At 44.6% G+C, this 13,475-nt stretch overlaps 1 protein-coding gene across 40 annotated transcripts in view; it reads right to left on the bottom strand.

The window, feature by feature from the left end:
* Window positions 1-13,475, bottom strand: part of LOC110497798 (bridge-like lipid transfer protein family member 1) — a 126,761-nt gene that overhangs the window by 15,596 nt on the left and 97,690 nt on the right. For 20 of the 40 annotated variants that reach the window (XM_021574170.3, XM_036954762.2, XM_036954766.2 and 17 more), the window contains 6 exons: window positions 9,507-9,696; window positions 8,857-9,036; window positions 8,576-8,712; window positions 8,211-8,409; window positions 7,896-8,099; window positions 7,500-7,676 (listed from right to left, as the gene is read on the bottom strand). In XM_021574170.3, coding sequence (XP_021429845.3) covers window positions 7,500-7,676; window positions 7,896-8,099; window positions 8,211-8,409; window positions 8,576-8,712; window positions 8,857-9,036; window positions 9,507-9,696 — 1,087 coding nt within the window. The remainder of the gene's footprint in view (window positions 1-7,499; window positions 7,677-7,895; window positions 8,100-8,210; window positions 8,410-8,575; window positions 8,713-8,856; window positions 9,037-9,506; window positions 9,697-13,475) is intronic. The other 20 variants (XM_036954759.2, XM_090211164.1, XM_090211175.1 and 17 more) reach the window with 2 other exon arrangements.

Raw genomic sequence — 13,475 nt, 5'->3', positions numbered from 1 at the left:
GATGATAAACAGAGAGTAGCAGCAGCGTAAAAGAGGGGGTTGGCGGGTGGGGGTTGGCGGGACACAATGCAAATAGTCTGGGTAGCCATTTGATCACCTGTTCAGGAGTCTTATGGCGTGGGTGTAAAAGCTGTTGAGAAGCCTTTTGTTCCTAGACTTGGCGCTCCAGGAACCATGAGGTAGCATGGCAAGTGGTGGCTGGGGTATTTGACCATTTTTAGGGCCTTCCTCTGATACCGCCTAGTGTCGAGGTCCTCGGTGGCAGGCAGCTTAGCCCCAGTGATTATCCTCTGTAGTGCCTTGTGGTTGGAGGCCGAGCAGTTGCCGTACAAGGCAGTGATGGCCTACCACTGTTGTGTCGTCTGCAAACTTAATGATGGTGTTGGAGTCATGCCTGGCCATGCAGTCATGGGTGAACAGGGAGTACAGGAGGGGACTGAGCACGCACCCCTGATGGGCTCCAGCGTTGAGGATCAGCTTGGCAGATGTGTTGCTACCTACCAACACCACCTGGGGGCTGCCTGTCAGGAAGTGCAGGATCCAGTTACAGAGGGAGGTGTTTGGTCCCAGGGTCCTTAGCTTACTGATGAGCTTTGAGGACACTATGGTGTTGAACGCTGAGCTGTAGTCAATGAATAGCATTCTCACGTAGGTGTTCCTTTTGTCCAAGTGGGAAAGGGCAGTGTGGAGTCTGTTTGAGTGGTATGCAAATTGGAGTGGGTCTAGGGTTTCTGGGATAATGGTGGTAATGTGAGCCATGACCAGCCTTTCAAAGAACTTCATGGCTATGGACCTGAGTGCTATGGGTCTGTAGTCATTTAGGCAGGTTACCTTAGTGTTCTTGGGCACAGGGACTATGGTGGTCTGCTTGAAGCATGTTGGTATTGCAGACTCAATCAGGGACATGTTGAAAATGTCAGTGAAGACACCTGCCAGTTGGTCAGCGGCCTTGTGAATGTTGACCTGTTTAAAGGTCTTACTCACGTTGGCTACTGAGAGCGTGATCACACAGTTCTCTCATACATGCCTCAGTGTTGCTTGCCTCGAAGCGAGCATAGAAGTGATTTAGCTCGTCTGGTAGGCTCGTGTCACTGGGCAGCTCACGGCTGTGCTTCCCTTTGTAGTCTGTAATAGTTTGCAGGTCCTGCCACATCCGACGAGTGTCGGAGACGGTGTAGCATGATTAAATATTAGTCCTGTATTGGCGCTTTGCCTGTTTGATGGTACGTCAGAGGGCTTAGCAAGATATACAGTGGGGCAAAAAAGTATTTAGTCAGCCACTTAGTCAGATGAGAGAGGCCTGTAATTTTCATCATAGGTACACTTCAACTATGACAGACAAAATGAGAAAAGAAAATCCAGAAAATCACATTGTAGGATTTTTAATGAATTTCTTTGCAAATTATGGTGGAAAATTGCTCCCAGCCTATAGACAGAGACTAAAACAGGAAGCACCCGCGCTCAGGTCTGTTCAACGCTGGTCTGACCAATCGGATTCCACGGTTCAAGATTGCTTCGATCACGTGGACTGGGATATGTTCCGCATAACGTCGAACAACAACATTGATGAATATGCTGATTCGGTGAGCGAGTTTATTAGCAAGTGCATCAGTGATGTTGAACCCACAGCGACTATTAAAACATTCCCCAACTAGAAACCGTGGATTGATCTCAGCATTCGCGCAAAACTGAAAGCGCGAACCACTGCTTTTAATCAGGGCAAGTTGGCCGGAAACATGACCGAATACAAACAGTGTAGCTATTCCCTCCGTAAGGCAATCAAACAAGCTAAGCGTCAGTATAGAGACAAAGTGGAGTCGCAATTCAACGGCTCAGACACGAGAGGTATGTGGGCAGGGTCTACAGTCAATCACGGACTACAAAAGAAAAACCAGCCACGTCGCGGACCACGATGTCTTGCTCCCAGACAGACTAAACAACTTATTTAATCGCTTTGAGGACAATACAGTGCCACTGACACGGCCCGCAACCAAAACGTGTGTGCTTTCCTTCACTGCAGCCACCGTGAGTAAAACATTTAAACATGTTAACCCTCGAAAGGCTGCAGGCCCAGACGGCATCTCCGGCCACGTTCTCAGAGCATGCGCAGACCAGCTGGCTGGTGTGTTTACGGACATATTCAATCAATCCTTATCCCAGGCTGCTGTTCCCACATGCTTCAAGAGGGCCACCATTGTTCCTGTTCCCAAGAAAGCTAAGGTAACTGAGCTAAATGACTACCGCCCTGTAGCACTCACTTCCGTCATCATCAAGTGCTTTGAGAGACTAGTCAAGGACCATATCACCTCCACCCTACCTGACACCCTAGACCCACTCCAATTTGCTTACCGCCCCAATAGGTCCACAGACGACGCAATCGCCATCATACTGCACACTGCCCTAACCCATCTGGACAAGAGGAATACTTATGTAAGAATGCTGTTCATCAATTACAGCTCAGCATGTAACACCATAGTACCCTCCAAACTCGTGATTATGCTCGAGACCCTGGGTCTCGACCCCGCCCTGTGCAACTGGGTCTTGGACTTCCTGACGAGCCACCCCCAGGTGGTGAGGGTAGGTAACAACATCTCCAGCCCGCTGATCCTCAACACTGGGTCCCCACAAGGGTGCGTTCTCAGCCCTCTCCTGTACTCCCTGGCCATGCACGCCTCCAACTCAATCATCAAGTTTGCAGAAGACACTACCATGGCAGGCTTGATTATCAACAACGACTTGACGGTCTACAGGGAGGAGGTGAGGGCCCTCGGAGTGTGGTGTCAGGACAATAACCTCACACTCAATGTCAACAAAACAAAGGAGATGATCGTGGACTTCAGGAAACAGCAGAGGGAGCAGCCCCCTATCCACATTGATGGGACAGTAGTGGAGAGGGTGGAAAGTTTTAAGTTCCTCGGCGTACAAATCACAGACAAATTGAAATAGTCCACCCACACAGACAGCGTGGTGAAGAAGGCGCAGCAATCTCAGGAGGCTGAAGAAATTCAGCTTGTCACCAAAAACACACAAACTTTCACAGATGCACAATCGAGAGCATCCTGTCGGGCTGTATCAACCCCTGGTACGGCAGCTGCTCCGCCCATAACCATAAGGCTCTCCAGAGGGTGGTGAGGTCTGCACAACGTATCACCGGGTGCAAACTATCTGCCCTCCAGGACACCTACACCACCCAATGTCACAGGAAGGTCAAAAAAATCATCAAGGGCAACAACCACCCGAGCCACTGCCTGTTCACCCCGCTATCATCCAGATGGTGAGGTCAGTACAGGTGCATCAAAGCGGGGACCAAGAAACTGAAAAACAGCTTCTATCTCAAGGCCATCAGACTGTTAAACAGCCATCACTAACATTGAGTGGCTGCTGTCAACATACTGACTCAACTCCAGCCACTTTAATAATGGAAAAATTGATGTAATAAATGTATCACTAGCCACTTTAAACAATGCCACTTTATATTATGTTTACATACCCTACATTACTCATCTCATATGTACAGTGCATTGCGAAAGTATTCGGCCCCCTTGAACTTTGCAACCTTTTGCCACATTTCAGGCTTCAAACATAAAGATATAAAACTGTATTTTTTTTGTGAAGAATCAACAACAAGTGGGACACAATCATGAAGTGGAACGACATTTATTGGATATTTCAAACTTTTTTAACAAATCAAAAACTGAAAAATTGGGTGTGCAAAATTATTCAGCCCCTTTACTTTCAGTGCAGCAAACTCTCTCCAGAAGTTCAGTGAGGATCTCTGAATGATCCAATGTTGACCTAAATGACTAATGATGATAAATACAATCCACCTGTGTGTAATCAAGTCTCCGTATAAATGCACCTGCACTGTGATAGTCTCAGAGGTCCGTTAAAAGCGCAGAGAGCATCATGAAGAACAAGGAACACACCAGGCAGGTCCGAGATACTGTTGTGAAGAAGTTTAAAGCCGGATTTGGATACAAAAAGATTTCCCAAGCTTTAAACATCCCAAGGAGCACTGTGCAAGCGATAATATTGAAATGGAAGGAGTATCAGACCACTGCAAATCTACCAAGACCTGGCCGTCCCTCTAAACTTTCAGCTCATACAAGGATAAGACTGATCAGAGATGCAGCCAAGAGGCCCATGATCACTCTGGATGAACTGCAGAGATCTACAGCTGAGGTGGGAGACTCTGTCCATAGGACAACAATCAGTCGTATATTGCACAAATCTGGCCTTTATGGAAGAGTGGCAAGAAGAAAGCCATTTCTTAATGATATCCATAAAAAGTGTCGTTTAAAGTTTGCCACAAGCCACCTGGGAGACACACCAAACATGTGGAAGAAGGTGCTCTGGTCAGATGAAACCAAAATTGAACTTTTTGGCAACAATGCAAAACGTTATGTTTGGCGTAAAAGCAACACAGCTGAACACACCATCCCCACTGTCAAACATGGTGGTGGCAGCATCATGGTTTGGGCCTGCTTTTCTTCAGCAGGGACAGGGAAGATGGTTAAAATTGATAGGAAGATGTATGGAGCCAAATACAGGACCATTCTGGAAGAAAACCTGATGGAGTCTGCAAAAGACCTGAGACTGGGACGGAGATTTGTCTTCCAACAAGACAATGATCCAAAACATAAAGCAAAATCTACAATGGAATGGTTCAAAAATAAACATATCCAGGTGTTAGAATGGCCAAGTCAAAGTCCAGACCTGAATCCAATCGAGAATCTGTGGAAAGAACTGAAAACTGCTGTTCACAAATGCTCTCCATCCAACCTCACTGAGCTCGAGCTGTTTTGCAAGGAGGAATGGGAAAAAATTTCAGTCTCTCGATGTGCAAAACTGATAGAGACATACCCCAAGCGACTTACAGCTGTAATCGCAGCAAAAGGTGGCGCTACAAAGTATTAACTTAAGGGGGCTGAATAATTTTGCACGCCCAATTTTTCAGTTTTTGATTTGTTAAAAAAGTTTGAAATATCCAATAAATGTCGTTCCACTTCATGATTGTGTCCCACTTGTTGTTGATTCTTCACAAAAAAATACAGTTTTATATCTTTATGTTTGAAGCCTGAAATGTGGCAAAAGGTTGCAAAGTTCAAGGGGGCCGAATACTTTCGCAATGCACTGTACATACTGTACGCTTGTGTGTATAAGGTAGTTGTTGTGAAATTGTTAGGTTAGATTACTTAGATATTACTGCATGGTCGGAACTAGAAGCACAAGCATTTCCCTACACTCACATTAACATCTGCTAACCATGTGTATGTGACAAATAAAATGTGATTTGATTCGACACAACAGTGGTAGGACTGACCACCGACAACGACGAGACAGCCATTAGGGAGGAGGTCAGAGACCTGGCCGTGTGGTACCAGGACAACAACCTCTCCCTCAACGTGATCAAGACAAAGGAGATGATTGTGGACAACAGGAATAAGAGGACCGAGCATGCCCCCATTCCCATCGACGGGGCTGCAGTGGAGCAGGTTGAGAGTTTCAAGTTCTTTGGTGTCCACATCACCAACAAACTAACATGGTCCAAGCACACCAAGAGTCGTGAAGAGGGCAGGACAAAACCTATTCCCCCTTAGGAGACTGAAAAGATTTGGCATGGGTCCTCAGATCCTCAAAAGGTTCGACAGCTGCACCATCGAGAGCATCCTGACTGGTTGCATCACTACCTGGTATGGCAACTGCTCTGCCTCTGACCACAAGGCACTACAGAAGGTAGTGTGAATGGCCTAGTACATCACTGGGGCCAAGCTTCCTGCCATCCAGGACCTCTATACCAGGCGGTGTCAGAGGAAGGCCCTAAAAATTGTCAAAGACCCCAGCCACCCCAGTCATAGACTGTTCTCTCTGCTACCGCATGGCAAGCGGTACCGGAGCGCCAAGTCTAAGTACAAGAGGCTTCTAAACAGCTTCTACCCCCAAGCCATAAGACTACTGAACATCTTATCAAATGGCTTACCAGACTATTTGCATTGCCCCCCCCCCCTATACTCTGTTATCATCTATGCAAAGTCACTTTAATAATTCTACCTACATATACATATTACCTCAACTAACCTGTGCCCCTGCACATTGACTCTATACCAGTATCCCCCCCCCACATATAGTCTTGCTATTGTTATTCTACTGCTGCTCTTTAATTACTTGATACTTTTATTTCTTATTCTTATCCGGATTTTTTAAAACTGCATTGTTGGTTAGTGGCTCGTAAGTAAGCATTTCACTGTAAGGTCTACTACACCTGTTGTATTCGGGACATGTGACTAATACAATTTTATTTGACATTTTATTTGATTTTTACTTATAAACAAAATATCTTTATCTGAGCAATTATATTAGTATAAAATAATATTAAGCATACAATATGGCTTAGTATTTGTATTATTTATTACAGGTGTAACAGTACCGAATGTGTATATATCCAAAATTAAAAACACTAAGCCTATAGTCTATGCCTACACTGCATTGTATGCCGAGTAAATCTGTGCAAAAAAAACATTGTAGTCTATTCCATTAAAACAACTAGAATCCTATGCGCACGTTGTAATCAAAACAGTAATCTTAATTTGCACATTTCAAACTATCCTTTTGTGAGGCGCAGCCGGGAACTAGTTCTGTACCAAGGCGAATGGTGGGGTTGATAAACCAGAATTGGAGGATCCTCCATCATCGTTTAAATCTCCAGTTTGGGAACATTTCGGCTTCCCAGTAGAATCATTTTTTTTATTGAACTTAGTAGGAAATCAACTAACTGTATTGAATTTATTAGAACATTCATTCATTTGACCAAGATGATAATAAGACATGAACAAAATGCTTAAGTGATTTGTATTTTCCTTCAACTTTCTGAAAAGGCAACAGCGTGGAAATGCCCCTGTCTGTGTGTGTTTGTCTGCCACTATGTAGCTGTTAGCGATGATGCCAATGACAACCGTCTTTTGGTAGATGTAAAGGCTTTCCTAAAAACCTTCTCAACTAAAGTGGAACTGACAGCATTTTAGCAACATGAAATCTTTTAAAAAAATTTTTTAAACAAGCTAGCACATTTTCACACATTCATAGAATGTTTGGGAATGACGTAGAGCAAGGCATTTGTGAAAATTATTGCGCAATATAGAGTGGGAAAGTGGCAGTGAGTTTGGACAATTAATAGACACAGCAGTTTTATATATTTTGGGTTAGTTTCATGTCTTTTGCCAAAACAAAAATGTACTACAGTAAGTATTGGCATTTCATTTTCCCGCAGTACCAAAACCGAACGTGGACCCAAAACCACAATACAGACCGAACAGTGAGATTGAAGAAACAATTACACCCCTATTATTTATTTAATACAGTCATTTTTTGCTCATCTCTTTTAAGTGTGGCAATAATTTGGGACGTTACTATACATAACATTCCCATTTGGAAGACCAAAGACTTCTTTCAGATTAGACTGTTTCCAACCATTAAACCTGTTCCAAGAGCGGATGGGGCACCTGAGATATTGATAAGGGTGGTGTCCATCTTGCCTCCCTTGCCAGGTACAAAGCTCTCAATGAAGGTGGGTCCTCCGGTGCGTCTCATTCTGGACAGGCTGACCTTGACAAACTCCAGGTTGATGCTGAGGGAATCCTTCCTCCCAGTCACAGAGGACGGCTCCTCATCCACTGTACCTTAAAGGAAAGAACAGATATGAGAGGAGACTTCATAGCGCTGTTATAATGCAACACACTGACGGATGGAAGTCTGAACAACCCTGTATCACTATGAGGCATGCTGTACAGTGAGGTTGGTAGACTACACTGCAATTATAATGCACAGGAATAAAACTAGGCTTTAGAATATATGAATACATTTTCAGGATGATAAACTTTCACCACACTTTTCCATACCTAGAGGTCCTGGGCCTGGGGGCAGTCCTGTGACGGCAGACTTCTGTTTCCCTGCACCGTAGGGGTGGAACACGTAGAGAGAGAAGTCTGACATGCAGGCGGTGAAGCTGAGCCCTGAGGAGTTGCTGGGGGGGGAGGTGAGGTCTGACTGGCTGCTGCTGTGACGGGTCCGGCCCAGAGGGCTACCGAGAGATGGGGAGGGACCTGGAGGTTAGATCAAAGAGGTGTTATATTATGGACTAGATAGATTTAGAAAATGAAATGCAGCCACTCACACATCTATAGGTTGCTTTACAGGTGCATTGCTATCCATACCTCCTTTCATAGGGGGCGGTTTGAGGATGTGTTGGCTCGGGGGGGTGGAGGAGGGTGGGTGTGGGCTGTCGGTAGGTTGGGTGCTGGATGGAATCTCCATTTCACCGCGATTAGAGGAGAATACCAGGTCTAGAGATGGTAATTTCAGCATACATTCTACTCTGGACATGGGCAAGCAGCTGAAGCGGATCTGAGAGGGCTAGAGACATGGAGTCAGATTATAAAACTTTTGTGTGTGGGGTCTCAGGGTCTGGACATTGTGACAGCAAAACATACTCATTTAAAACACTCATATTGTACAATGGTGAACAGAGTGACATGAGCTTTGCGAGCCATAGTAAGGTGGGCAATTTGAGGTAGGTTACCTGTACTCTCACGTAGACCACCACGTCCACAGGGAAGGAGGAGTAGGCAGAGGTGGAGGAAACCAGGGAGGTGGTGGACTCCTCCAGGGGATCCACTGGCTCAAACTGGCCTATGTCCTCCTCCTGGGAGTTCACAGCTGAGACACACACAGACAAAACAGGGTCAGATTTGAGCAACGGTCTAGTATGTTGTTGGTCATTTAGGCCCAGCAACCCCATTCTAACCATCTCTCTCCCACGGCAAACAGGCGATGGATTTGCAATTAAATGACCCTACATACCAGTGTAGTTCCTTTCCACAGTGGTGATTGGAATGGTCTCCAAAGCTTTCTCCAGGAAGTCCAGAAGACAAGGGCTGATGACCATCTCCTCTGGGAGGGTCTGAAGGGCCACCCAGGCGTACAGCTTGGCTGTCTTCACCCCACCACTACCCTTGCCTTTGGCTGCAGAGGACACATGATCTGAGTTTGACAGGGTCACACAAAGCTTCACTACTTACACCAACATTGGTAATTACAATATGCTGTGTTTAGTGTGACCCATTACCTAACTAGTGATGGACTGAAACACATAGTGGGACAAACTTATCAAATGTTCTTTCATTTACAGAACTTTCTGGTTCCACCTTTTATGTTTTCTTTCATCTGGAGAATAACAGTTTTTAATAAAACAGCCCCTTTATCTATCCACCCACTACGTGTCTGAAACAAAATTATTACATTAATTATTCTTAAAACATTCCAACACAGAAATGCCAATCGTCTTCAACATTCACAGATCAAAGCCTTGGACACGACTACACAAGCATGCATTACATTGATTGGGTGGGTTGATTGAGGATGTCTATGGCCATGATGGAGATGTGGCGCGTTACTGTAGGTCAACACAGAAGGTGAAAGGGCATGCAAGTAATAATGAGAGCTCTCAGTACCTGATGGTAGAGGTGGGGGTGGGGGAGGAAGGAGCGTGTTAGTCTTGCTTTGGGCAGCATTGGGAGGGTTGTGAGGGCCGCTATCTTTCATACCATACAGCTTGGACTCTTTGGAGAGGGTGCGGGGGAGGGAGGATCCTCGCGAGGCATTGGGTGACTCAGTCTTCATGGTCTTGGAGTTGTAGTGCAACTGGGGTTGGAGGAAATAGAAAAATGGTTACTAAGGATGTGCAACATTCCTTTTCAAGACAATTTAATATGTATCTACATACATGGGCTCCGATACGATACAGGAACGATAGGTTGAAGTTTGAAACGGCACGATGCGGTCTGATTAGAGGAACGAATCGGTGAGATTCGGTTCAATGTGATTCGATGCACTAACATTAGTTGCATAAACATTCATTTTCCATTCTAAATTAAATCTGCTGCTGATGGAGCTCATGAGCTGAAACTGTCTGAGCGGATTTGTCGTGTGTGTGTGCGCTTTTCACACACACAACAGTGTCTAGGGTTTTTCAAGAATAGTGCAACAAACAAAAAACATCCAGTCAGCGGCAGTCCTGTGGGCGCAATACATCAGTGGTGTGCAGAACAGCATCTTGGAACGCACAACTTGTAGATTCATGTCACGGATTGGCTACGACCACACTGGGTTCTACTCCTACGAGCTAAAACCAAGAAGATGTGGGCGGCTCAAGTGGGCACACAATCACCAACTGGTGGACAATTGAGGAGTGGAAAAACTTTGCCTCGTTCAATGAATCCCAGTTCCTGTAGCATCATGCTGATGGCAGAGTCAGAATTTGGCTTAAGCAGCATTAGTCCATGGCCCTACCTACCTGGTGTCAACGGTACAGGCTGGTGGCGGTGGTTTAATAGTGGGGGAATGTTTTCCTGTAGTTGTGGCTATTTAACATGATAAATGACTAAAGTGGGCTATTCAGCAGCCTGATGGTCTGGGGGTAGGTAGAAGCTATTAGCCAGACTGGTCCTGTACTACCCACGTCTGAGTGATGGAAGTGGGGCAAACAGGCTGTGGCCCAGGTCCCTGATGATCTTCTTGGCCTTCCTGCGACACCTGGTGTTGTATGCAATGTTCCCTCAATTTTCTTTCATGACTGAGCAAATTTGAACGTTTGGAAAATTCTGTGCAACTTCCACCGTGCGTTTACTGTGAACACTGAGGCTGTACCCACTAAGTTAGTTTTAAAAGTGGTCAAGTAGGCTACTGTGGCTATTTGATCATAATGTAGGCCTACCAGAGTGGTCTACCATCTTAAACAATGGAGAAAATGCATCCCATAACATTTTAACATGGAAATAGCTGTTCTGTCGTTCAGCCTACAGTTGCAGCCAATGTGTGGTGTTCAAGCTAGGCCTACATTCCATGAGACGTTAGAAAAAACCTGCAGGGCTTGACATGAACCTGTTTATCCACTTGTCCTTTAGACAAGCAGGTGACTGAAAATGTTGTTGTGTTGTTTGATGCATCATTATTCCCATATCATTATTACAGAGAATCAGACAAATTATTCTACCCTGTGCCAATTGGCTACTTAGCTTATTCAAGCCTGTCTCAAAATACAACACTGCCCATTTAAGACAAATAGCAAATCACTCCCCCATTGCTGTCTACAAATAATCTATAACTGGGATAATAACTCACTAACTAGCACACACGCGCTACATGTAGCTCTCGCTTTGATCTCAAAACAAGGGCATCTACTCATGACCACTCATGCTGTAAAACAGTCCATTCATTTAATTGTTATTTATTTAACCAGGTAAGTTCTCATTTACAACTGCGACCTGGCCAAGATAAAGCAAAACAGTGCAACAAAAAAAAACACAGAGTTACACATGAACAAACATACAGTCAATAACACAAAAGAAAAGAAAAATAGAAACATCTATGTACATTGTGGGCAAATGTAGAAGAGTAGGGAGGTAGGCAATAAATCGGTCCTAGAGGTGAAAATAATTACAATTTAGCATTAATACTGGAGTGATAGATGTGCAGATGATGATGTGCAAGTAGAGATACTGGGGTGCAAAAGAGCAAGAGGGTAAGTAATAATATGGGGAAGAGGTAGTCGGGTGTGCTATTTACAGATTGCCTATGTACAGGTACAGTGATCGGTAAGCTGCTCAGACAGCTGATGCTTAAAGTTAGAGAGGGAGATATAAGACTCCAGTTTCAGAGATTCGTTCCAGTCATTGGCAGCAGAGAACTGGAAGGAAAGGCGGCCAAATTAAGTGTTGGCTTTGAGGATGACCAGTGCGATGTACCTGCTGGAGTGCGTGCTACGGGTGGGTGTTGCTATGGTGACCAGTGAGCTGAGATAAGGCGGGGCTTTACCTAGCAAAGACTTATAGATGACCTGGAGCCAGTGGGCTTGGCGACAGATATGTGGTGAGGGTCAGCCAACGAGAGCATACAGGTCGCAGTGGTGGGTAGTATATTTTTATTTAATTATTTTTTTTAACCTTTATTTAACTAGGCAAGATAGTTAACAACACATTCTTATTTTCAACAACGGCCTAGGAACAGTGGGTTAACAGCCTTGTTCAGGGGCAGAACGACAGATTTTTACCTTGTCAGCTTGGGGATTCGCTTTTGCAACCTTTTGGTTACTAGTCCAATGCTCTAACCACTAGGCTACCTGCCGCCCCAATATTGGGCTTTGGTGATAAAAAGGATAGACTATATCCAGTTTGCTGAGTAGAGTGTTTGCCAAAGTCAAGGATCGGTAGGATAGTCAGTTTTTACGAGGGTATGTTTAGCAGCGTGAGTGAAGGAGGCTTTGATATGAAATAGGAAGCCAATTCTAGATGTAATTTTGGATTGGAGATGTTTAATGTGAGTCTGGAAGGGTGTTCATATGGGTGTTCATATGGGTGTTCAAGCTGTGCGCCAGTAGTTCAAACAGAGAGCTCGGTGCATTCAACATGTCAATACCTCTCATGAATACATGTAGCGATGAAGTCAATCTCTCCTCCACTTTGAGCCAGGAGAGATTGACATGCATATTATTAATATTAGCTCTCTGTGTACATCAAGGGCCAGCCGTGCTTCCCTGTTCTGAGCCAAGTCCTTTTTTGTGGCACTTGACAACACGACTGAACAGTAGTCCAGGTGTGACAAACCTAGGGCCTGTAGGACCTGCCTTGTTGATAGTGCTGTTAAGGCAGAGCAGCACATTATTATGGACATACTTCTCCAGATCTTAGCTACTGTTGTATCAATATATTTTGACCATGACAGTTTACAATCCAGGGTTACTCCAAGCAGTTTAGTCACCTCAACTTGCTCAATTTCCACATTATTTATTACAAGATTTAGTTGAGGTTTAGGGTTCAGTGAATGATTTGTCCAAAATACAATGCTTTTAGTTTAGAAATATTTAGGACTAACATTCCTTGCCACCCACTCTGAAACTAACTACAATTCTTTGTTAAGTGTTGCAGTCATTTCAGTCGCTGTTGTAGCTGACATGTATAGTGTTGAGTCATGCGCATACATACATGTCTGTGTGGTTTGACCATTTCAGCTCCTCGAAGATGTGTATGCCGAGGAACTTTTTGACCGTCTCCATGTCGTCCTCGTTGATGAAGATGGGGGTGTGCCCAGTTTGACAGTGCACATTTTACTAGGCTACTGATATTGCCTGGGGTTGTTCGCCATGCAAAATGACTTGCAGATAAATGATCTACTGTCAATGCAGTTACATGCTTAGTTCGATGCTAAAGGAGAGGATGTATCAGTTGTCACAAAAGTTGAGGTACAGTATTTTCGGAAGGTAGAAAAAAAAGTAAACCGGTTCAGAATGTTTAATTGATTTTCTGACCGATGCAAACTATATTTGGATTAGTTTGGGGTCCAGCGGAACGATGATCTTGTATTTTAAACATTTGAATCAGGGACCGATGCGTATGGGGAAACATTATATTCCTAAATAGTTACGT

The sequence above is a fragment of the Oncorhynchus mykiss genome, chromosome 19 (assembly GCF_057628025.1).
Source record: "Oncorhynchus mykiss isolate SJ-2025 chromosome 19, ASM5762802v1, whole genome shotgun sequence".
Classification (NCBI taxonomy): domain Eukaryota; kingdom Metazoa; phylum Chordata; class Actinopteri; order Salmoniformes; family Salmonidae; genus Oncorhynchus; species Oncorhynchus mykiss.
Note: the sequence above shows the minus strand (reverse complement) of the source record. Positions and strands in the feature narration are given on the sequence as shown.